The sequence below is a fragment of the Callorhinchus milii genome, unplaced genomic scaffold, assembly GCF_018977255.1.
Source record: "Callorhinchus milii isolate IMCB2004 unplaced genomic scaffold, IMCB_Cmil_1.0 Scaffold5, whole genome shotgun sequence".
Classification (NCBI taxonomy): domain Eukaryota; kingdom Metazoa; phylum Chordata; class Chondrichthyes; order Chimaeriformes; family Callorhinchidae; genus Callorhinchus; species Callorhinchus milii.
The window spans coordinates 56,154,609-56,178,441 of record NW_024704746.1 but is presented as its reverse complement, the minus strand read 5'-3'; the positions used below and the strand labels follow the sequence as shown (position 1 = coordinate 56,178,441).

The 23,833-nt window shown below is 49.3% G+C and overlaps 1 protein-coding gene across 1 annotated transcript in view; it reads right to left on the bottom strand.

Annotated features, from left to right (window-relative positions):
- Nucleotides 1-23,833, bottom strand: part of kif21a (kinesin family member 21A) — a 101,385-nt gene that overhangs the window by 38,615 nt on the left and 38,937 nt on the right. The window contains exons 11-20 of the mRNA XM_042334817.1: nt 22,924-23,133; nt 21,564-21,648; nt 21,368-21,482; nt 20,639-20,827; nt 20,148-20,347; nt 18,666-18,773; nt 16,295-16,363; nt 8,517-8,728; nt 4,126-4,273; nt 2,683-2,877 (exon numbers count right to left, since the gene is read on the bottom strand). Of these exons, the coding sequence (XP_042190751.1) occupies nt 2,683-2,877; nt 4,126-4,273; nt 8,517-8,728; nt 16,295-16,363; nt 18,666-18,773; nt 20,148-20,347; nt 20,639-20,827; nt 21,368-21,482; nt 21,564-21,648; nt 22,924-23,133 (1,531 nt within the window). The remainder of the gene's footprint in view (nt 1-2,682; nt 2,878-4,125; nt 4,274-8,516; nt 8,729-16,294; nt 16,364-18,665; nt 18,774-20,147; nt 20,348-20,638; nt 20,828-21,367; nt 21,483-21,563; nt 21,649-22,923; nt 23,134-23,833) is intronic.

The following is a 23,833-nucleotide window of genomic DNA, read 5'->3' as shown; positions in this document are numbered from 1 at the left end:
CACACGCACACAGGGAGAGAGACAGACACACACGCGCACACAGGGAGAGACACACACACGCACGCGCACACAGGGTGAGACATGCGCACACACACAGGGAGAGAGACACACACACACGGGGAGAGAGAGACACACACACACACAGGAAGAGAGAGAGACACACACACACAGGAGAGAGAGACACACACACACACACACAGGGACACACACACACAGGGAGACACACACACAGGAAGACACACACACACACACACACAGGAAGAGGCACACACACAGGAAGAGACACCCCCACACACACACAGGGAGACACACACACAGGGAGAGACACACACACACACAGGGAGACACACACACAGGGAGAGACACACACACAAACGCACACAGGGAGAGAGAGGGACACACACGCACACAGGAAGAAAGAGATACACAGAGAGAGAGAGAGACACACACAGGGAGAGAGAGACACACACACAGGGAGAGAGAGACACACACACAGGGAGAGAAACACACACACGCAGGGAGAGAGAGACACCCACACAGGGAGAGAGAGAGAGACACACACAGGGAGAAAGAGAGACACACACACACAGGGAGAAAGAGACACACACACACACGCACACACAGGGAGAGAGACACACGCACACAGGGAGAGACACACACGCACACAGGGAGAGAGACAGACACACACGCGCACACAGGGAGAGACACACACACGCACGCGCACACAGGGTGAGACATGCGCACACACACAGGGAGAGAGACACACACACACGGGGAGAGAGAGACACACACACACACACAGGAAGAGAGAGAGACACACACACACAGGAAGAGAGAGACACACACACACACAGGGACACACACACACAGGGAGACACACACACAGGAAGAGACACACACACACACACACACAGGAAGAGACACACACACAGGAAGAGACACCCCCACACACACACAGGGAGACACACGCAGGGAGAGACACACACACACACAGGGAGACACACACACAGGGAGAGACACACACACACACACAGGGAGAGACGCACACACACACAGGGAGACATGCACACACACACAGGGAGACACCCACACACACAGGGAGACACACACACACACAGGGAGAGAGGCACACACGGGGAGACACACACACGGGGAGACACACACACAGGGAGAGACACATACACACACACACACACAGGGAGACTCACACACACACACTCAGGGAGAGACACGCACACACACACAGGGAGAGACGCACACACACACAGGGAGACACACGCACACACACAGGGAGTGACACGCACACACACAGGGAGAGACGCGCACACACAGGGAGAGACACGCGCACACACACACAGGGAGAGACACGCACACACACACAGGGAGAGACGCACACACACACAGGGAGACATGCACACACACACAGGGAGACACCCACACACACAGGGAGACACACACACACACAGGGAGACACACACACACACACAGGGAGAGAGGCACACACGGGGAGACACACACACGGGGAGACACACACACAGGGAGAGACACATACACAGGGAGAGACACACACACAGGGAGACACACACACAGGGAGACACACACACAGGGAGACATACACACAGGGAGAGACACACACACACACAGGGAGAGACACAAACACACAGGGAGAGACACAAACACGTGGAGAGACACACACACGGGGAGAGACACACACACGGGGAGCCACAGAGAGACACACACACACACGCAGGGAGACACACACAGGTTAAGACACACACACACAGGGAGACACACACACAGGGAGAGAGAGAGACACACACACACACAGGGAGAGAGACACACACGCACACACACACAGGGAGAGAGACACACACGCCCACACACACACACACAGGGAGAGAGACATACACACACAGGGAGAGACACACACCAATCCACACCTCCCAACTCACACCCCCACACCTTCATGTGGGGTAGTTATTCAGTGCGCTTAACAGTGGTGAAACCTGACGCCAAGCCGGGAGGAGATGACCATAAACACTGTTGAAAAGGAATGTCCTCAGCTGTGATCTGAAAAGGTGGGTACACATGCACTCGTATTGAAGGAGAGAGTTCCAACATCTCAGGGCATAATGGCTGAAAGCATGGCCACCGATGGTGGAGAGGAGGGGACAAGAGACAAACAGGAGGCTGAAGTCAGCCAAGTGAGACGGCAGGTAGTAGAGTGGGGACCAAGCAGGTCGGAAAAGTAGGCAGGTGACAGGGCGTCAAGGGGTTTATAGACAAATGTAAAGATCTTGAAATTGATATATTCTGCAATCATAATGGGGGTATGAAGTTTAGAACGGGTGAGTATATGGGCGGCTGAGTTCTCACTTAGTTGGCTCAGGAACTGGATTCTGGGATTACGACAGGGGATTGACTCAATTCCAACATTCCATTGCCAAGGATATCACCTTGAAGCCACTTCAGCTCCAAGGACAGTCTGCTTACTCCTCCTCTTTCCCCCTCCCCAGGAAGATATGCATATACAATCAGGAAAGTTACAACTCAAACTGTATGATGATGTAGCAAAACTATTGAAAATAATAGTGTTAAAAAGATCTATTAATCATTTTTGCATTTTCCGAAAAGAAAACAACCATAAGTGCTGTTAAAACTTAATTTATAAGATCGACTTACTTTTGCTTCTTCCATCTGCATGATATTAGCCTGGCAGTCTGAAATGCTATCATTTATGTAATCAATATTTGCACTCAGTGACTCGATCTCCTCATTAATGTTATGAATTGCTTTATCACCATCTGCACATTCTTGTTGAAATTTTTCTCTTCTTCTGGTCACTTTATCTAGTCTTTTTGTCAGTTCTTCACGTTGCTATAATGCAAATACACGTTAAACAAGTGCAACAATGAGGAAATCAACTCTTTTATACACACAAACATACCTACAAGGATATATTATTTCTACTGAAAATTAGCTAAATTAAATGCTAAAACTTAATGATAAAATGCTACAATGTCAAACAATATATACAGAAACATTTCTGCAAACAAATTAACTCTAATATAACATAATATCAGCAGAAAAAGCTCATTTCATAAGTCAGCTGAGTCATAGTTAAGTTGGCCATCATAAAGTTTTCTTGAGCGCTAAAGTAGCACAAACCTCAAAGTAATGACTTAGCCAGTGCAAGGACCCCAGATTACTAGAACTATTCACATCTATTTTGCATAGCTGCAAAAAGTAAATAAAAGCATCACAAACAATTCTCAAAGATCTTTTGGTTCACTGCATCTTGGAAGCAAATGAAGACCTTTAATTATGAATAATCAAACAGTGCATGGACAGGAATAATAACTACCATTAGTATGATTATTATTATTATTACTGGTAACCAATTTTGCTGCCATGTCAACATACTTTTATTTTGTGTTTATGTATGTGCATGCGGATGCACGAGGGGGTGTAAAGGATCATTCTTGATGTCCACCACAGTTGAAATGTCTGCCAAAATTCACCTTCCAGACTTACATATGAAGAACAGCACTTGGGTGAGTGAACTCCCAAGAAACCACACTTCAGCACATCTGAATTGAGGAAGTCAACATTTTAATAAATTGAATTCCAATTCAGGACTAATTACAGGTAATGAGCTCAGAACATTAAAAACAAAAATGATAGGCTGTGTAAATAACAGTGCACAGTGAAAATAACATAATTGCTATTTCCCAATCAACAGGCACGTCTGAAGTACTGGCTCCTATTGACAGCAACAGAGCTGGTCGTGGAGCCATCTGGGAGGGAGTGGAAACTTGAAACAGCTTCCTCAATGAAGCCAAAATTGTCACTTCAATAAAAAAAAATTTCCTTCAAATTAAAATTTGAAATATTCTCAATGGTGTTTCTTCCTCTTCAGGTACCTCACTATCCACTTTTGTATTCTGTGCTTTCACTACATTGCAGTTGTTAACACCTAAAAAGAGTAATACATAATCATGTATATCTGCATTGGAAGTATTAACTTTACAAAGCTAGTATTTACTAGTTTTTAAATTACAGACTTCCATTTATAGACTGTTTCATTTGGGAGTTGTTAGAGAAAAAAAATGTTAAAGAACATACCTTCAGAAGTCTGTTCATATCAGTCTCCATGTTGGCAATTGTCATTCTCTGCATTATGATTTCAGTAATTCTACGATCAAGTGATTGCCATTTCATTCTAGCTGCCTTTGAAGTGTATATACTTATTACCCTCCTCTGCTGCTTCTTTCTGCAAATTAAATTAGTAGAATAGTTAGCCGAGTTAAAGGTTGACTGCAGATTTACTATTTTATTACGCGTAGAAAGGTACAAGGGTGTGAAGGCATTTATATGCGAGGGTGAAGACATTTATGTCAATCCATTTGGAGTCAGTGGAGTCTGGTGGCAATCGGGGTGATGGGCAAGTAAAATTTGGTGTGGGTGAGAATACAAGTGGCAGAATTTTCTGGATGGTGGAACTGTGTGGAGCAGCCAGAAGTGAATCTGAATAACAAAGGATGAGAGTTTGGGCAGCACTTGGTATGGGGTAGGAGTGGAGGTGGGCAATGCAGCAGAGGTGAAGGAAAGCAGTGTTGGTTAGTGACTGAATATGTTGTAGGAACAATATCTGGGGAGTGAACTGAGCACTGAGGTTGTGCACTCGTTTGAGATAGGCTAGACAGGTTTACAAAATCAGAGTCAGAGGCGATGAGACGTTGCAGTCGGGGAGCGGCGGCAGGACAGCGCGGGGAGGAGCCTGGGCCTACTGACCCAGGTACTTAAACTCGACGCCCGAGCGAGTTCAGCTCGGCAGCGAGGGGATGGGACGGAGCGGGGAACTGCGACGTCATAGATTAGTTTTCAAGTACGTGCGCGCGCACAAAAAAAAAAAAAAAAAACCCTGCGCCCCCCCCCCCCATCCCCCCCCCCCCCCCCAGGGCTCACATCAGAGCCCACTATGGTCCTGTTGGGTTCGCTGCCCCAATCTACGGGATAATGCCATCCACCTGACCGCTCGCTCCCGGTCCCCGCGTGCGCACTATGGCTGCCGCTTTGACCCGAGCCCCCTCACCCCCTCCCTCCCGCCCCCCCTCCTCTCTCCCCCCAAACCCTCCCCCCTCTGCATCTCTCCCGCTCTCTCCTCCTCTCTCTCCGTCCCTCTCGTCTTCTATCCCCACTTGACCCTCCCACAACCTCCCTCTGCTCCAGCCTGGGAATCCTCCGCCGGGCTCACCGCGGCACTCGGCGTTGGCTGTCCAGCAGCAGCCACACCGACTGCCCCATTCCCCACCACACTCGCCACCCACCCCGGACACAGACCCGGGGAGTCAACCTCTCCTCCCTCATCCCCATTCCCCCCACCCCTGCCTCACAACCTGGACCCCCTCCCCTCCCACACACCCTTCTGTCAACCGCTCCCTCCACATCGGACTGCAAAATGTCCGCTCCCTCTGCAACAAGGCCCTGGTCATCAACGATCTCATCCTTGATGAGAACGTTGATATCATGGCCTTGACAGAAACCTGGCTCACCCCAGGCGACACCTTCCCCCTCACGGAGGCCACGCCACCCGGCTACACCTCCCACCACATCCCCCGCCCCAACCGCCGTGGCGGTGGTGTTGCCCTTATCTCAAGGACACCACTTGCCCTATCCCCCTACTCCTCTGGCTCTTTCCCCTCCTTTGAGCACCTCACCCTCTCCCACCCCTCATTCCTCTCCCTTAAAATCCTCCTCCTCTACCGGCCCCCTAAAACCTCTCCCACCTTCATCTCTGACATTTCAACACTCCTCACATCTCTTTGCCTCTGCTCTGATCGCCTCATCATCCTGGGCGACTTTAACCTACACTTCACCCCCTCCTGCTCCATCTCCACAGACTTCTCTTCCCTGCTCTCCTCACTCAACCTCTCCTTACACATAAACTCCCCCACTCACAGTCACGGCCACCCACTCGATTTGGTGATCAGTGTCTCGGATGTCACTATTACCGACAAGGCCATCTCTGACCACCACTTCATCTCCTTCACCACCTCCACCCCCCTCCCCACCTCCACCAGACCCACCACCATCTTCTACCGCCCTTGGAAGAAGTTACCCCCACAATCCCTAACCGATGCCTTGGAGTCCTCTGAACTCCTCTCCCTCTGGCCTTCAACCCTCACCGACCCCTCTTCTCCTCTCTCCCTCCTCCACAATACCCTCTCCTCCACACTCGATACTCTTGCCCCCATCACTTCCCGCACTGTCTCCTACTCCCGCTCCTCCCCCTGGTACACCACCCACCTCCGCTCACTGAAAAGCCAGGTGCGGGCTGCTGAACGCACCTGTGTCAAATCTGGCCTAACGGTCCACCGACAAATCTGGCTGGACCTCCTCAAAATTTACCGCTCCACTCTAGCCTCGGCCAAGTCGTCCTTCTACTCCAGGATAATCCTGGAGGCGAAGAACAACCCCAGGCTACTGTTTTCCACCACAACCCGACTCCTCCGTCCCCCCCGCCACCCCGCGCAGGTCATCTCCTCCAACCTTCACTGCGAGGAGATGCTGGATTTCCTTGAATCCAAGATCAAGGGAATCCGCTCCGCGGTCACTTCCCCTCCAACTTCCACCACCCCCACCCCTTCCCTCCCACACTCCGACTCCTACCCATCCTCCCCTACACACCTTCGTACCCGTTTCCCCACCCTCTGTCACTGAACTCATCCTATCCCTAAAACCAACCACCTGCTCCCTTGACCCCATCCCCACTCCACTCCTTATCTCCCAGCTCCACTTTCTTGCCCCACATATCACTGACATCATCAACCTGTCCCTCTCCTCTGGCTCTGTCCCCATTCCATTAAAAACTGCCATCATCACGCCCACCCTGAAAAAACCCTCCCTTGATGCGTCGCAGCTATCAAGCTACCGGCCCATCTCCAACCTCCCCTTTCTCTCCAAGGTCTTGGAAAGAGTTGTCGCCTCCCAACTGCGCTCTTTCCTTTCCACCCATTCTCTTTTCGAACCCCTTCAGTCAGGTTTCCGTGCTGCCCATAGCACAGAAACTGCCCTGGTCAAGGTCACCAATGATATCCTGACCATCTGTGACCAGGGCTCCCTCTGTCTCCTCGTCCTCCTCGACCTATCGGCAGCATTCGATACGGTCGACCACGCTATCCTACTCCACCGCTTGTCCTCCCACCTCAACCTTCAAGGCACTGTCCTTGAATGGTTTAGGTCGTACCTTTCTCACCGTCTTCATTTGTCTCGACGAATGGCTTCTCCTCCACCCCCCGCACTGTCTCATGTGGTGTCCCTCAGGGCTCTGTCCTCGGTCCCCTCCTCTTCACCCTCTATATGCTCCCCCTTGGTGACATCATCCGCAGACATGGGTTAACTTCCACATGTATGCGGATGACACCCAACTCTACCTTTCCTCCTCTACTCTCAACTCCACGACCACCGATGTCCTGACAGCTGCCTGTCCGACATCGAGTCCTGGACGAGAGACAACTTTCTTCAGCTCAACGTGCGAAAAACCGAGGCCCTCCTGATTGGCTCACGTCAGCGCCTCCGCACCTCAGGCGCTGACACCATCAGCATCCAAGGCTGCACTCTCCACCTCTCAAAGCCAGTCAGGAACCTCGGCGTTTTGTTCGACCCTGAGCTGTCCTTTCTCCCTCACATCCGCACCACAACTGGCACCGCCTTCCATCACCTCCGGAACATCGCCAGACTACGGCACTACCTCACCCCTCACGCTGCTGAAACCCTGGTCCACGCCTTTGTCACCTCAAGGCTGGACTATGGGAACTCTCTCCTCGCCGGCCTTCCCGCCACCTCCCTCCACAAGCTGCAGGTCATTCAGAACTCTGCAGCTCGTGTACTGTCCCGCACCAGGCTTCGGGACCACATCACTCCCACCCTCGCTCGCCTCCACTGGCTCCCCATCCCCCAGAGGATTGATTTCAAGATCCTCATCCTCACCTACAAGGCCATTCACGGCCTTGCTCCCTCCTACCTCTCCAACCTACTATCCCCCTACCTACCTGCCCGTACCCTCCGTTCCTCTGGCTCCGGTCTGCTCCACGTCCCCCGCCCCAACCGCCCTACCATCGGTGGTCGGGCCTTCAGCCTCTCAGCCCCAGGCTCTGGAACTCCATCCCCCAGTGCCTTCGCCTTGCTTCCTCCCTTTCCTCCTTCAAGGCCGGTCTCAAAACCTTTCTCTTTGACCGTGCCTTCAGCTCCCCTCTCGACTCTCTTCCCCCTCCTCGCTCCCTCCCTTCCCTCCCCTCACCCTGACCATTTCCCCCCTCCTCGCTCCCTCCCCTCCCCTGACCATTTCCCCCCTGCTCGGGTCATGACTCAACTGTGCAGCGCCTTGGGACGTCCTCCTGACGTGAAAGGCGCTTTATAAATGGAATCTTGTTGTTGTTGTTGGCGAGAGCAGAGGATGGCTTCTGGTTTGGCCATGTTAAGCTGATCTAATAAGATTGAATACCCAACTGTACCTCATCCCATTAGACCGGTCTGCTGCTGTTCCTTGGATCCTAGGAAGCCTCCCTTTATGAAGCCCACTAAGGTTGGCAGCTGATCGGTCCGAATCATATATATTTGTGTAGGTTGGTGGCTCGGGAACAGGGTCTGGCAAACTAAGTTTGCGATTCACTCGGCCAGCTACTTTATCTGACATAGGCTTAGCTTGTCTACGAAGGGCTGTAACCTAGAGAGAAAAAAAATGTTTCACTAATAAGACACATAAAACTCAAATATTAACTAACCATCAGTTCGTGCTGCATGTTGCCCCTTTTACTAAAAAGGTGGCCAGGCAGAAAGTTAGGACATCCTTTCAACTTTTCAACATCCAGTCAAAACTGCTGGCATCAATCTTTTTTGATCTCTGAAGCCCTATATTTGGATAGTCATAACCAGGGCCAATAGAAAATTGCAGACGTGTTTGCCAAAATATGCAGGGAAATTTGACAACTTTTGCGGAAAATTACAGGTAATTGATTGATGCTACTGGGAGGCACTTTTTACTGCTAAACTAAAAATTTTCATTTTATTGATAGACAGTAAACATGAAAAAATAACATATAGGTTGTTGCAAAAAATAATTAATGCTTTCTTTAATAAAAACTGGTTGGTCCATCTGGGGGGACAAACAGCAGCACAGGCCCAAAGTGGCCATTTCCACCCCAAATACACACCCACTCAGGGGGAGACACACACACACACAAGGAGAGAAAGACACACACACACACATACAGGGAGAGACACACAGAAAGGGGGAGAGAGAGACACACACACAGGGAGACACACACACATAGGGAGACACCCACTCACACGCAAGGAGACACGCCCCCACATACCTACACACCCAGGGAGACACGCACACCCAGGGAAAGACTCACACAGGGCGAGACCCCCCTACACACACACCAGAGAGAGATCCCCCGCTAACACACTCACGCAGGCAGCAACACACACACACACACACAGGAAGACCCCCCCTAAACACACCCAGAGAGAAACCACCTCTCCCCCCCCAACCCAACCACCCCCCCCCCCCACACACACACATAGACACACACACACACAGGGAGAGAGACACACACACACACACACACAGGGAGAGAGACACACACACACACACAGGGAGAGAGACACACACACACAGGGAGACACACACACACATATACACACACACACACACAGACAGGGGGAGACACACACACATAATAATAATCCTTGCATTTGATATAGCGCTTTTCACGTCGGGAGGACGTCCCAAAGCGCTTCACAGAACACACTGTAAAGTGAATTGACTGTATATTTGTGGGCGAACGCTGCAGCCAATTGCGCACAGCAATGTCCCACAAACAGTCGTAGATTGAAAATGACCAATTTATTATTGTTTTTGGTTTTGGAGGGATTATTATGAGGCTCTGTGTGGAGTAAGGAAACTTGCCCAAGGTTTCGCCCTGACCTGCCGGGGATTGAACTCAGGTCTCTCGCTTGCAAAGCGAGTGCTCTAACCACTGAGCCACAGGACACGCCCCACAATACCTACACACCCAGGGAAACACGCACACCCAGGGAAAGAACACCCCACAAGCACAGACCCTACCCACTTACACACACCAGGGAGAGACACGCACACACACAGGGAGAGACACGCGCACACACACGCAGGGAGAGACACACACACACGCACACACAGGGATAGACATACACACACACATGCATGCACAGAGAAAGACACACACACGCACGCGCACACATGGAGAGAGACACGCACGCGCACACAGGGAGAGAGACACGCACGCGCACACAGGGAGAGAGGCGCACACAGGGAGAGAGACACGCACACAGGGAGAGAGACACGCACACAGGGAGAGAGACACGCACACAGGGAGAGAGACACGCACACAGGGAGAGAGACACGCACACAGGAGAGAGAGACACGCACACGGGGAGAGAGACACGCACACGGGGAGAGACACACACACGGGGAGAGACACACACACGGGGCGAGACACACACACGGGGCGAGACACACACACGGGAGAGAGAGAGAGACACACACACGGGAGAGAGAGAGAGACACACACACGGGGAGAGACACACACACGGGGAGAGACACACACACGGGGAGAGACACACACACGGGGAGAGACACACACACGGGGAGAGACACACACACGGGGAGAGACACACTCACACACGGGGAGAGACACACTCACACACACACACGGGGAGAGACACGCACACGGGGAGAAACACGCACACGGGGAGAGACACACACACGGGAGAGACACACACACGGGGAGAGACACACACACGGGGAGAGACACACACACGGGGAGAGACACACACACGGGGCGAGACACACCACGGGGAGAGACACACACACGGGGAGAGACACACACACGGGGAGAGACACACACACGGGGAGAGACACACACGGGGAGAGACACACAACGGGGGAGAGACACCACACACGGGGAGAGAGACACACTCACACACACGGAGAGAGACACACTCACACACACACACGGGGAGAGACACACTCACACACACGCACGGGGAGAGACACACTCACACACACACACGGGGAGAGACACACACGGGGAGAGACACACACATGGGGAGAGACACACTCACACACACGGGGAGAGACACACACACGGGAGAGATACACTCACACACACACACGGGGAGAGACACACTCACACACACACACGGGGAGAGACACACTCACACACACGGGGAGAGAGACACACACACACGGGGAGAGAGGCACACACACACACACACGGGGAGAGAGGCATACACACACACACACGGGGAGAGACACACTCACACACACACACGGGGAGAGACACACTCACACACACACACGGGGAGAGACACACACACGGGGAGAGACACACACACGGGGAGAGACACACACACGGGGAGAGACACACACGGGGAGACACACACACACACGGGGAGAGACACACACTCACACACACACACGGGGAGAGACACACACTCACACACACCCACGGGGAGAGACACACACTCACACACACACACGGGGAGAGACACACTCTCACACACACACGGGGAGAGACACACTCACACACACACACACGGGGAGAGACACAAACACACGGGGAGAGAGGCACATACACACACACACGGGGAGAGAGGCACACACACACACACACACGGGGAGAGGGACGCACACACACACACACACGGGAGAGAGGCACACACACACACACACACACGGGGAGAGACGCACTCACACACACACACGGGGAGAGACGCACTCACACACACACACGGGGAGAGACGCACTCACACACACACACGGGGAGAGACACACACACGGGGAGACACACACACACGGGGAGAGACACACACACGGGGAGAGACACACACACGGGGAGAGACACACACACGGGGAGAGACACACACACGGGGAGACACACACACACGGGGAGAGACACACTCACGGGGAGAGACACGCTCACACTCACACACACGGGGAGAGACACGCTCACACACACACACGGGGAGAGACACGCTCTCACACACACACACACACGGGGAGAGACACGCTCACACACACACACACGGGGAGACACACGCTCACACACACACACACACGGGGAGACACACGCTCACACACACACACACGGGGAGACACACGCTCACACGGGGAGAGACACGCTCACACGGGGAGAGACACGCTCACACGGGGAGAGACACGCTCACACGGGGAGAGACACGCTCACACGGGGAGAGACACGCTCACACGGGGAGAGACACGCTCACACGGGGAGAGACACGCTCACACGGGGAGAGACACGCACACGCACGGGGAGAGACACGCACACGCACGGGGAGAGACACGCACACGCACGGGGAGAGACACGCACACGCACGGGGAGAGACACGCACACGCACGGGGAGAGACACGCACACGCACGGGGAGAGACACGCACACGCACGGGGAGAGACACGCACACGCACGGGGAGAGACACGCACACGCACGGGAAGAGACACGCAAAGACGGGGAGAGACACGCACACGCACGGGCAGAGACACGCACACGGAGAGACACGCACACGCACGGGGTGACACACACACACGCACGGGGAGACACACACACACGCACGGGGTGACACACACACACGCACGGGGAGAGACACACACACGCACACACGGGGAGAGACACACACACGCACACACACACGGGGAGAGACACACACACACACACAGAGACACACACACGGGGAGAGACACACACGCACGCACACGGGGAGAGACACACACACGGGGCGAGACACACACACGGGGAGAGACACACACACGGGGAGAGACACACACACGGGGAGAGACACACACACGGGGAGAGACACACACACGGGGAGAGACACACTCACACACACGGGGAGAGACACACACACGGGGAGAGACACACTCACACACACGGGGAGAGAGACACACACACACACACAGGGAGAGAGACACACTCACACACACGGGGAGAAACACACTCACACACACACACGGGGAGAGACACACTCACACACACGCACGGGGAGAGACACACTCACACACACGGGGAGAGACACACAAGGGGAGAGACACACACATGGGGAGAGACACACTCACACACACGGGGAGAGACACACACACGGGGAGAGACACACTCACACACACACACGGGGAGAGACACACTCACACACACACACGGGGAGAGACACACTCACACACACGGGGAGAGAGACACACACACACGGGGAGAGAGGCACACACACACGGGGAGAGAGGCACACACACACGGGGAGAGACACACTCACACACACGGGGAGAGACACACACACGGGGAGAGAGGCACACACACACACACACGGGGAGAGACACACACACGGGGAGAGACACACACACGGGGAGAGACACACACACGGGGAGAGACACACACACGGGGAGACACACACACGGGGAGAGACACACACTCACACACACACACGGGGAGAGACACACACTCACACACACACACGGGGAGAGACACACACTCACACACACACACGGGGAGAGACACACTCTCACACACACACGGGGAGAGACACACTCACACACACACACACGGGGAGAGACACACTCACACACACGGGGAGAGAGGCACATACACACAGACACGGGGAGAGAGGCACACACACACACACACACGGGGAGAGACGCACTCACACACACACACGGGGAGAGACGCACTCACACACACACACGGGGAGAGACGCACTCACACACACGGGGAGAGACACACACACGGGGAGAGACACACACACGGGGAGAGACACACACACGGGGAGAGACACACACACGGGGAGAGACACACACACACAGGGGGAGAGAGGCACACACACATACACGGGGAGAGAGGCGCACACACACACACACACACACACGGGGAGAGACGCACTCACACACACACACGGGGAGAGACGCACTCACACACACACACGGGAGAGACACACACACGGGGAGAGACACACACACGGGAGAGAGACACACATACGGGAGAGACACACACACGGGGAGAGACACACACACTAGGGAGACACACACACACGGGGAGAGACACACTCACGGGGAGAGACACGCTCACACTCACACACACGGGGAGAGACACGCTCACACACACACACACACACGGGGAGAGACACGCTCTCACACACACACACGGGGAGAGACACGCTCTCACACACACACACACACGGGGAGACACACGCTCACACACACACACACACACACGAGGAGACACACGCTCACACACACGGGGAGACACACGCTCACGCACGGGGAGACACACGCTCACGCACGGGGAGAGACACGCTCACGCACGGGGAGAGACACGCTCACGCACGGGGAGAGACACGCACACGCACGGGGAGAGACACGCACACGCACGGGGAGAGACACGCACACGCACGGGGAGAGACACGCACACGCACGGGGAGAGACACGCACACGCACGGGGAGAGACACGCACACGCACGGGGAGAGACACGCACACGCACGGGGAGAGACACGCACACGCACGGGGAGAGACACGCACACGCACGGGGAGAGACACGCACACGCACGGGCAGAGACACGCACACGGAGAGACACGCACACGCACGGGGAGAGACACTCACACGCACGGGGAGAGACACTCACACGCACGGGAGAGACACTCACACGCACGGGGAGAGACACACACACGCACACACGGGGAGAGACACACACACACAGAGAGACGCACGCACGGGGAGAGACGCACGCACGCACGGGGAGAGACGCACGCACGCACGGGGAGAGACGCACGCACGCACGGGGAGAGACGCACGCACGCACGGGGAGAGACGCACGCACGCACGCACGGGGAGAGACGCACGCACGCACGCACGGGGAGAGACCCACGCACGCACGCACGGGGAGAGACGCACGCACGCACGGGGAGAGACCCACGCACGCACGGGGAGAGACCCACGCACGCACGGGGAGAGACCCACGCACGCACGGGGAGAGACCCACGCACGCACGGGGAGAGACCCACGCACGCACGGGGAGAGACGCACGCACGCACGGGGAGAGACGCACGCACGCACGGGGAGAGACGCACGCACGCACGGGGAGAGACGCACTCACGCACGGGGAGAGACGCACGCATGGGGAGAGACGCACGCACGCACGGGGAGAGACGCACGCACGCACGGGGAGAGACGCACGCACGCACACACACACGGGGAGAGACGCACGCACGCACACACGCACGGGGAGAGACGCACGCACGCACACACGCACGGGGAGAGACGCACGCACGGGGAGAGACGCACGCACACACGCACGCACGGGGAGAAACGCACGCACGGGGAGAGACGCACGCACACACGCACGCACGGGGAGAGACGCACGCACACACGGGGAGAGACGCACGCACGCACACACGGGGAGAGACGCACGCACGCACACACGGGGAGAGACGCACCCACGGGGAGAGACACCCCCACGGGGAGAGACACCCCCACGGGGAGAGACACCCCCACGGGGAGAGACACCCCCACGGGGAGAGAGGGAGAGACACACACAGGGAGAGAGGGAAAGACACACACACACACACACAGGGAGAGACATACACCCACACACAGGAAGACACACACACACTCAAGAAGAAAACCCCCCACATACCCACACAACCAGGGAGACACAAACACAGGGAGACGCCCCCCCCCCCACCCCTCGATCACTCACACATATACACATGGAGAGACACACACAGGGAGAGAACCCCTTCCTACACACACACTAGAGAGAGACCCCCACCCCCCCACCCCCGAGGGAGAGACCCACACACAACTCCACCCCCACAGAAAGACGCACATACACCCCACCCACCCCCAAGAGAGAGAGAAAGACACACACACTCAGAAATAGACACACATTCGCCTCCAGAGAGAGGCACACACAAACATACAGACAGAGAGTCACATTAACACTCAAAGACAGACACACATGGAATTCACAGAAACATTGTTGGTAACATTTTCAATTGGCCCATAATCTAATTTCCAGTAAGCCTGACTTTATACTATGAAAAATAATTATCAGCGTTCAAGAAAATGAAGAATATCTGTGTTATCTTTTTGAACCAGTAAACCTGTACCAAGAGAATCAAAAGTATACTTTTCACTTACAGTTGTGAAACTGATGCACTAGATTTTACAGTAATCTCACTAGTCTCACCTCTTCTGTTTTTCGACGAAGAATAATTTCCTGTTGTCGTTTCTTAGCTTCCAGAAGTCTCATCTGATTCTGTACCAAAACAAAGTCAATCAGTGCACAGATTGTTATCTCTTTCACCCATTTCATTTTTTGTGTGAAACATTTAGTAAATTCAATTATATAAAACAATTTAAAAACTTGCAGTGTGAAATACCCTCCTTACATGACTGGCGCTATATACAGAAAATGCAAATTTGTTGTTGTTGATCAAGGTCTCTGTGCGGGTCAAGACACAAATCAGTTATTCAGTCATTTGCTTGAGATTAGCTCCTTTTCAGAACATTAGACTGAACAAGTTAGCTAATAGGAAACTAAATGGCATTAATCAGCCAATGAGTATCTTGAAAATGGCAGATCCAAGTCCAATTTTGATGTGGGTACTTGGAAAATGGGTATACAAATAATTTGAATCCACAAGTTAACAAAATACTTATGCTGAGATTTTCAGGATTTGTACTTTTCTGCAAACAATCTAGATTTTGTACTGAGTTTATAGCAATTAATTTGACATTGCTAGATGTAATTGTATTCTTAATTAAGCAAAGATCTGTAATAGCTGTAGTACTGCTCCACTAGCTATTCTTAAATCTAACTACCAACAGTTGATCTGGCAATCAGGAATCTGCCCTCTTGCAAAATAACCAGTTCAGCAATGTAGGTGTGCTGATTATTATAAGGTACCAATAGGTGAAACTGCAGGCTTACACAATGGGCCCAGCAAGACAAATGTCTGATAGGGATAACCCTGTAAACTCTTAACCCCCCTGGAAAAATTAAAACTGGCAAATACTCAGGGCAGAAAAAAAGGAATAGACAGATACACTGCTATAACTGCAACATTTGAAATCACAGAAACTGTATCACACCCTATGTTCACCTGGGAGAACCCTTTAAGCTCAGTGGTCGCAAGTCATATTCAAGAACAATTTAGTGGGCAAGATCACCCTCTTGTACATGTTTTAAAAGGAAAATGGAGATCAGAAGTAAATCTTAATCCTCCTGTTCTTAAAAAATAGGAATAGAAGATTTGCTCTTTTTTGGGGGCCAAAACTCTGATAATAGTGTCACAAACCGGTTTTCAAAATTACAATCTCAGCAGTGAGTGAAATACAATGAGCAAAATATCTTAATTGGATTCTTGAAGTGTGAGTTGCAGACACCAGGGCATTCCATAATAGTTCTTTATAGGTCCAGCTACACATTATTTTAGTATATTTCACAACTACTCTATCTTTATAGCAATGTCACATTGTCATGTATAGCAACTGTCGACCACTCCATCCTCATACACCACCTCTCCGTTTTATTCAATCTTCGTGGACCTGCTCTTGCCTGGTTCGATTCCATCCCCCAGTGCCTTCGCCTTGCTTCCTCCCTTTCCTCCTTTGAGGCTGGTCTCAAGACGTTTCTCTTCGACCGTGCCTTCAGCTCCCCTCTCGACTCTCTACCCCCTCCTCGCTCCCTCCCCTCACCCTGACCATTTCCCGACCCAACTGTCCAGCACCTTGGGACGTCCTCCCGACGTGAAAGGCGCTCTGTAAATGAAATCTTGTTGTTGTTGTTATCTCTCTCACCATCTCCACTTCGTTGCCTCTAACGGTTTCTCCTCCAGCCCCCGCACTGTTACATCTGGGTCCCCCAGGGCTCGGCCCTTGGCCCTCTCCTCTTTAATATCTACATGCTCCCCCTTGGTAACATTATCCACAGACATGGGGTCAACTTCCACATGTATGTGGATGACACCCAACTCTATCTTTCTGCCTCCACCCTCAACTCCAGCACCTCAACTCTGCCTGTCGGACATCAAGTCCTGGAAGAGGGCAAATTTAATCTTGTTGTTGTATAATCCATGATTGACTTTATAGAACACACTGTAACATTCAGTCTAACAAGGGAACATCTTTTAATGAATAATTCATGTTGTTCCCAAGAGCAGAAGGTGTCCAAAGTAATTAAATAAAAAAAGTGAAAATATGCTGATGAACCAAAATCAATGGAATGTATTGGTTGTTCCAAAAAAGCACAAGTTCCAGAATTCTTATGTCTTGGCTTATCCAGGTTATATGGAGGATTGTGAATGCAAAACCAGTCCTTTCTTTTCTTAGAATAATACGAAAATGCTTACAGGTAACATTTTTGACTATATATTAAAAAGGGCAACACTAAACTTAAATAGTTATAGCGCCTTTCACATTAAATATACTTTTCAAGTGTTTTACAAAATCTGATTAATTGGACATGAAGTGAATGTTGGAAACTAATTTGCATCAGAAATATCTTACAGTCAATAAACCTGTCCAGGGGTATTTTCAAATGACACAGGAATACTTACGTCTTGCTTGCGCTGGTCTTTCTTTAACTGGGCAATTTCTCGGGTTCTCCTAGATTCTGTCATACGAGCTCGTTCTTGTTCTTCCTTCATTTGTTTCATTAAACGGACCTAAAAGAAAATCAATAGTGTACAACACAATACAGTTAACATTATCTAGCGGCTTTCTTGTCAGGAGGATGTCCCAAAATGTTTAACAGTACGGGTGGCAACCGAACTGGCGTAGGAGCCGAGTGCGGCATGGAGGGCAAAGATGACTGAAAGCATGGTTTAAGAGCTAGGTTTTGAGTTGGACCTTGAACAAGACGAGGGAGGGAGCGAGCGAGTCAGTAGGACCCTGAGATGGAGTTCCAATTATTATCATCAACGTTGAATTGAAGAAAGTTAGAGCTCATCCAAGACTTGATGTCTGACAGGAAATCGGTCAGAGCAGCTGTGGTTCTGGAATTGAGGGTGGAGTCAGAGGTTGGGTGTCATCTGTATACATGTGGAACTTAAATCCATGTCTGTTGATGACGTCACCGAACGGAAGCATACAGAAAATGAAGAGAGGATAGAGCCTAGAGGAACAACACATTTCACTGTGCGGGAGTGGGAAGAGAAGCAGTTACAATAGAAAGTAGACATTCTTGGACAGTAAGCAAAGTGTAACATAACAGGAAAGTGAACAGGCCAGTTAGCCCATCGAGCCTGTTTCACCAGTCTATTAAAATGTTGCACATCCTTAATCTCATCGTGCAGTCCTGGTATATCCTTCCAATGATTGGGTGCCAAAAATTAAACATAATAATCAGTACTCTATATAACTGGAAAAGCACCTCCCTATGATTATAATCTAGACCTCATAAATGCCAGTGTCTCATTTGTATTATTGACTGCTGTCTACACCTGAGAATTAGATTTTAATGATGTATGAATTTGAACCACTAGATCTCTGCCCATATACCTTTTCTAGTTCTGCATATGAACTGCTGCACCAAGAGAGCTTTTAGTACAACAGCACTGATCTTAATGATCACACGTACATAATGTTTAAGATCCGTTTTAAATGCAATAAGATATGGGCCATTAACATCTTTGAAAGCCAATATTTTAACAGTTGAAAGCAACTTACTGTACCCATTAATACATTCTCACTCCCTCCACACACGCCACAGCTATACTGCCAGCTCTGCTCATGATGGGAATCCCTTCAAAGTCCAGGTACTTATTAAAAAAAAAGGAATGAATGAAAGGAGAAAAAAAATGAACCCAGACATCTCGTTTGTCTCATTTCATCTGACTATTTTCCTTGCCACTGGGACTTGGAAGATAATTTTCACCATGGAAGTCAACACAACCCTGCATCGACCAGACAGAAAATGTACTCTTGATAGCTTTGCCCTCCAAAATTCTTTCACTAACACTCCAACCATCAGCACGACTGGCTAAATCAGTTCCCTAACTTATTTGTTGATTGCCATTGACTTCTCAAGGAATCAGTACCTTTGTCTTCTTCATTTCTCCTACTTCTTGTTGTAGTTTCCGCAACTGTTTTTCAAACTGCAATTGATTTTTTAGCAATCGAGCATGTTCCTTTTGAGCAGTATGTAACTTCTGTAGTTCTTTGTTCATTACTTGAAGCTTTTTTTCATATTCTGATTTTATTTTATTTGCTTTTTCTTCAGAATATGACTCCATGGACCCTGAAAGACCCAAAATAAAAAAAAGGTTCAGAATGATGCCAAGGTGAACATCAATTTTTCTCCTATAAACCAGCTGTATCCATCAATTCTATAAAGAGACAGAACTTGGCATGAAAGCTACAGAGTTGGAATATTTATCCATTTTGAAAGCAAGGCAAAAGCAGCACCACTGAAATAAAACTGCAAAATAAATTATGCATTTAAAAATAATATTATTAAACTCAGAAACCTTTTAGACCACTTTAAAATTGATTTTATTTTGTACAACTGCCAGTAGACAAAAATACATGCCTAGATTTTGAAGAACACGGTCTCTCTCCAGTTGAGTGTCCCGAATTTTATTTTGCAACATCATTAATTTTTCTTCATATTGTTGTTTCAGTGTTTGAAGGCGTCGCTGGCTATTTTCTAGTTCATCAATTAATTTCTGTTTAATTGCTATTTCACAGGTAATATTAGCCAGATCTGCCTGGTAATGCACTATTGAAAAGAAATACCAAGAATTATTATTTTTAAAATAAACAGTCAACTCTATCTTAATTCATTCTCATTAGATTAATGTAAATAATAAAATAAAGAACTGAAGGCCTGCTTCTAATTGATGCCATGATGCAACAAAACTTGGTAAGAAGGGGAAGAGATTATCAACTGACACTGGAGGAATGACTATCTTAACACAGAGCTAGTCATCAATACTTGCTGAGGGGTGGGAGGTTGAAAGAGGTGGATGTTATGCAGGCAATACAGAGTTCCAGAAAACGGCCATCAACAAAAGATCCTGATTGTATGCAAAAGTTGAATGAATGAGAAAGTCAATTTTACCCATCTAAAACAGAAAATAAAGAAAATAAAAAGAATCAATGAAGGAAAAATAAGTTGTTTTTCTTCAAAACTGCATAGATGGTACCAATAAGTGGGACTCCCAATCCTTTTGGGAAATAGGGTACAAGAATAATAACATTTGAACTTGTAGAGTTGTTAATGTTATTTTCCCATGTCTAAGATTTTACAAATTTTTACCTTTTTCATCAAGTTCCGAGTCAGATTCATCCGAACTTTCACTTATTTCTATATCCTCATCCTCAGCATCCTCTTCATCACCTTCTTCATGATCACTACATTCTTGACCTTCCTCCTTTAAAAGCGACATTTCAGACATTTATATTTGGACTTACTGTTATGATCAAAGTATGTAGTGGTTTATAAATGGACTTACCTCTTCTAATTCATTCTTTTCTTTTTCCTCGGTATCTCTCTCTTCTACCTTTGTCCCTTCATTGTCAATGTTCTCACTAATTACACTGTGAAAATATACAAAACACAAATTAGTGCAATTTCACAGGACCAGTTTAAAATCTTATTCGAAGGACGACATCGTGAACAATGTAGAGCTACCAAAAATTGCACTGGACTGTCAACCTAGACTGTGCTTAATGTCCTGACGTGGAGCTTGAACCCACAAGCGTCTGACTCAGAGGCGAGAGTGCTACTAACTGAGCCTGGCTGTTGGCTCAATCATAAATTAACAGGTACCATCCTTAATTGGTCAGCCTGGGTCATTTAGGAGCTCAGTGAAATTCGTATAAATCTGATCTGTAGAATCGCCGGAACAGTACATTTGGCCAAGTACAGTTGAATTTCCTATTAAATCTACTTAAATATATCTGCTCTAGTCATATTAACAATTGCGTAACTCGTAACACTGCTTCTGCCGCTACCACACTTACCGGCTGCATGGTCAAAACTTTGTTTCCCACGCCTACCTCAAATGGAACACTGCACATACAAACCCAATGCTCTCCACACTCTCCTTCCCTCCGTGTCATCGGGCATGGTAGCACAGGGGTGGGAGGTAAAGGGGGCTGGGAGAGGAAAGAGTGTCACCTGTTTATGTGGTGAGCGAGGGGGCAGGGAATGCCGGATCACATGGAGAGCCAAGGGGACAGGTCACCATGTATTATGAGTGGGAAATGTGCCTATTCATGAAATGACTGGAGCACAGTCTCCTGGCTACACGAGCAGTGCTAATTTGCCTGCTTTCAGGTTTCCTCCAACTGACAGCTATGTAAAGTATAAGGCTATACATATCTCCCTTTATAACTGAGACAATTATGTTGACTCTTAACATCCACCTTCAGCTTTTAAATAATTCACACATTTATATAGTCTCCCACTACAAGAAAAATACAATAAAATCAGGGAAGCCAACAGTAACATTCATTTAAAACATTTACAGATAATAAAACAGGTTGAAAAGTATATGAAAATGGTTGTTCTGGGAAATTCTGAAAATTTCCATTTTGAAACTTGGCTTAATGTTACTAACCAGTTCAGTACTGTGTATTTATGATGTGCAAGTCATATAAAATCCAACTTATACATAACTTTACATAAGTCATATATGATATGACTTATGCAAGTTTGACAACTTGTACTTTGCATAAATCAAATTGAGTATTTGGTCCCAACTGATATGACTTATTTGAGGTTTACTGTACTCACCTCTGAGTCAGAAGCTTGCTTATCAGTTTTGTAGTTAAGATACATTGCAATTTTTTATTAAAGGTCAATCTTACCTTTTCTTTTTTCTCTTTTCTTTTTTCTTCAGTCTTTCTAAATCCTTTTTAGCTACCTCCAAGACATCCATAACTTCTTTTTCGTGACTAAGAACTGAACCAGCAAAGGATAAAGTGGAAGTGCCACCCAAGTATGGAGATCTAGCTGAAGCTCTTGAAAGATTATGCCGAAGGTTTTCATTCATTGCTTCACTCTCATACAATTTAATTCTAAAAATGTAAATATCTAGTTAGGGATTTACTGAAGATTCGAAGGGCATAAACAATGTTAATAAAATGCTATATAAAAGTACTAAAAATATACACTTTAATATACAGAATATACTTTATACTGTATATTTTGTGGGCGAAATGCAGCAGCCAATTTCACACAGCAGTGTCCCACAAATAGTAATGGAATGAGTGTCCAAATTATTATTATTTATTGACTGTATTTAGAAGGGATTATTACACCCGGAAAAGCGATCCATCAATCGACTAACAACCTGGTTCCTGCTCACTGCTAGGTAAATAGAGTCGTGTGGAGTATGGAAACTTGCCTAATGTTTCGCCCTGCCTGGGAATCGAACCCAGATCCTTTCGCTTGTGAGGCGAGTGCTTTAACCACTAAGCTACAGGACTCCACAATATCAGATCACATTTCATTCACACACTGTTTTTATGGCAAACAGAAATTCACTAAATTAAATGAACAGTAGGCATGATCAAATTCTCTATATTTAGACTTGTAAAAATGATACCTACTCATTTGGTTATATTTATACAAATGGTTTCTGTAGGTCACAAACAAAATTCTATTAAAATTTGTGGGAATTTGTATTGGTTAATTTTCACTTTTATTTAAGTTGCATTTCATACCACATACGAGAAGTATACAAATATTTTGAAGACATGGATCATATTTCTCTTT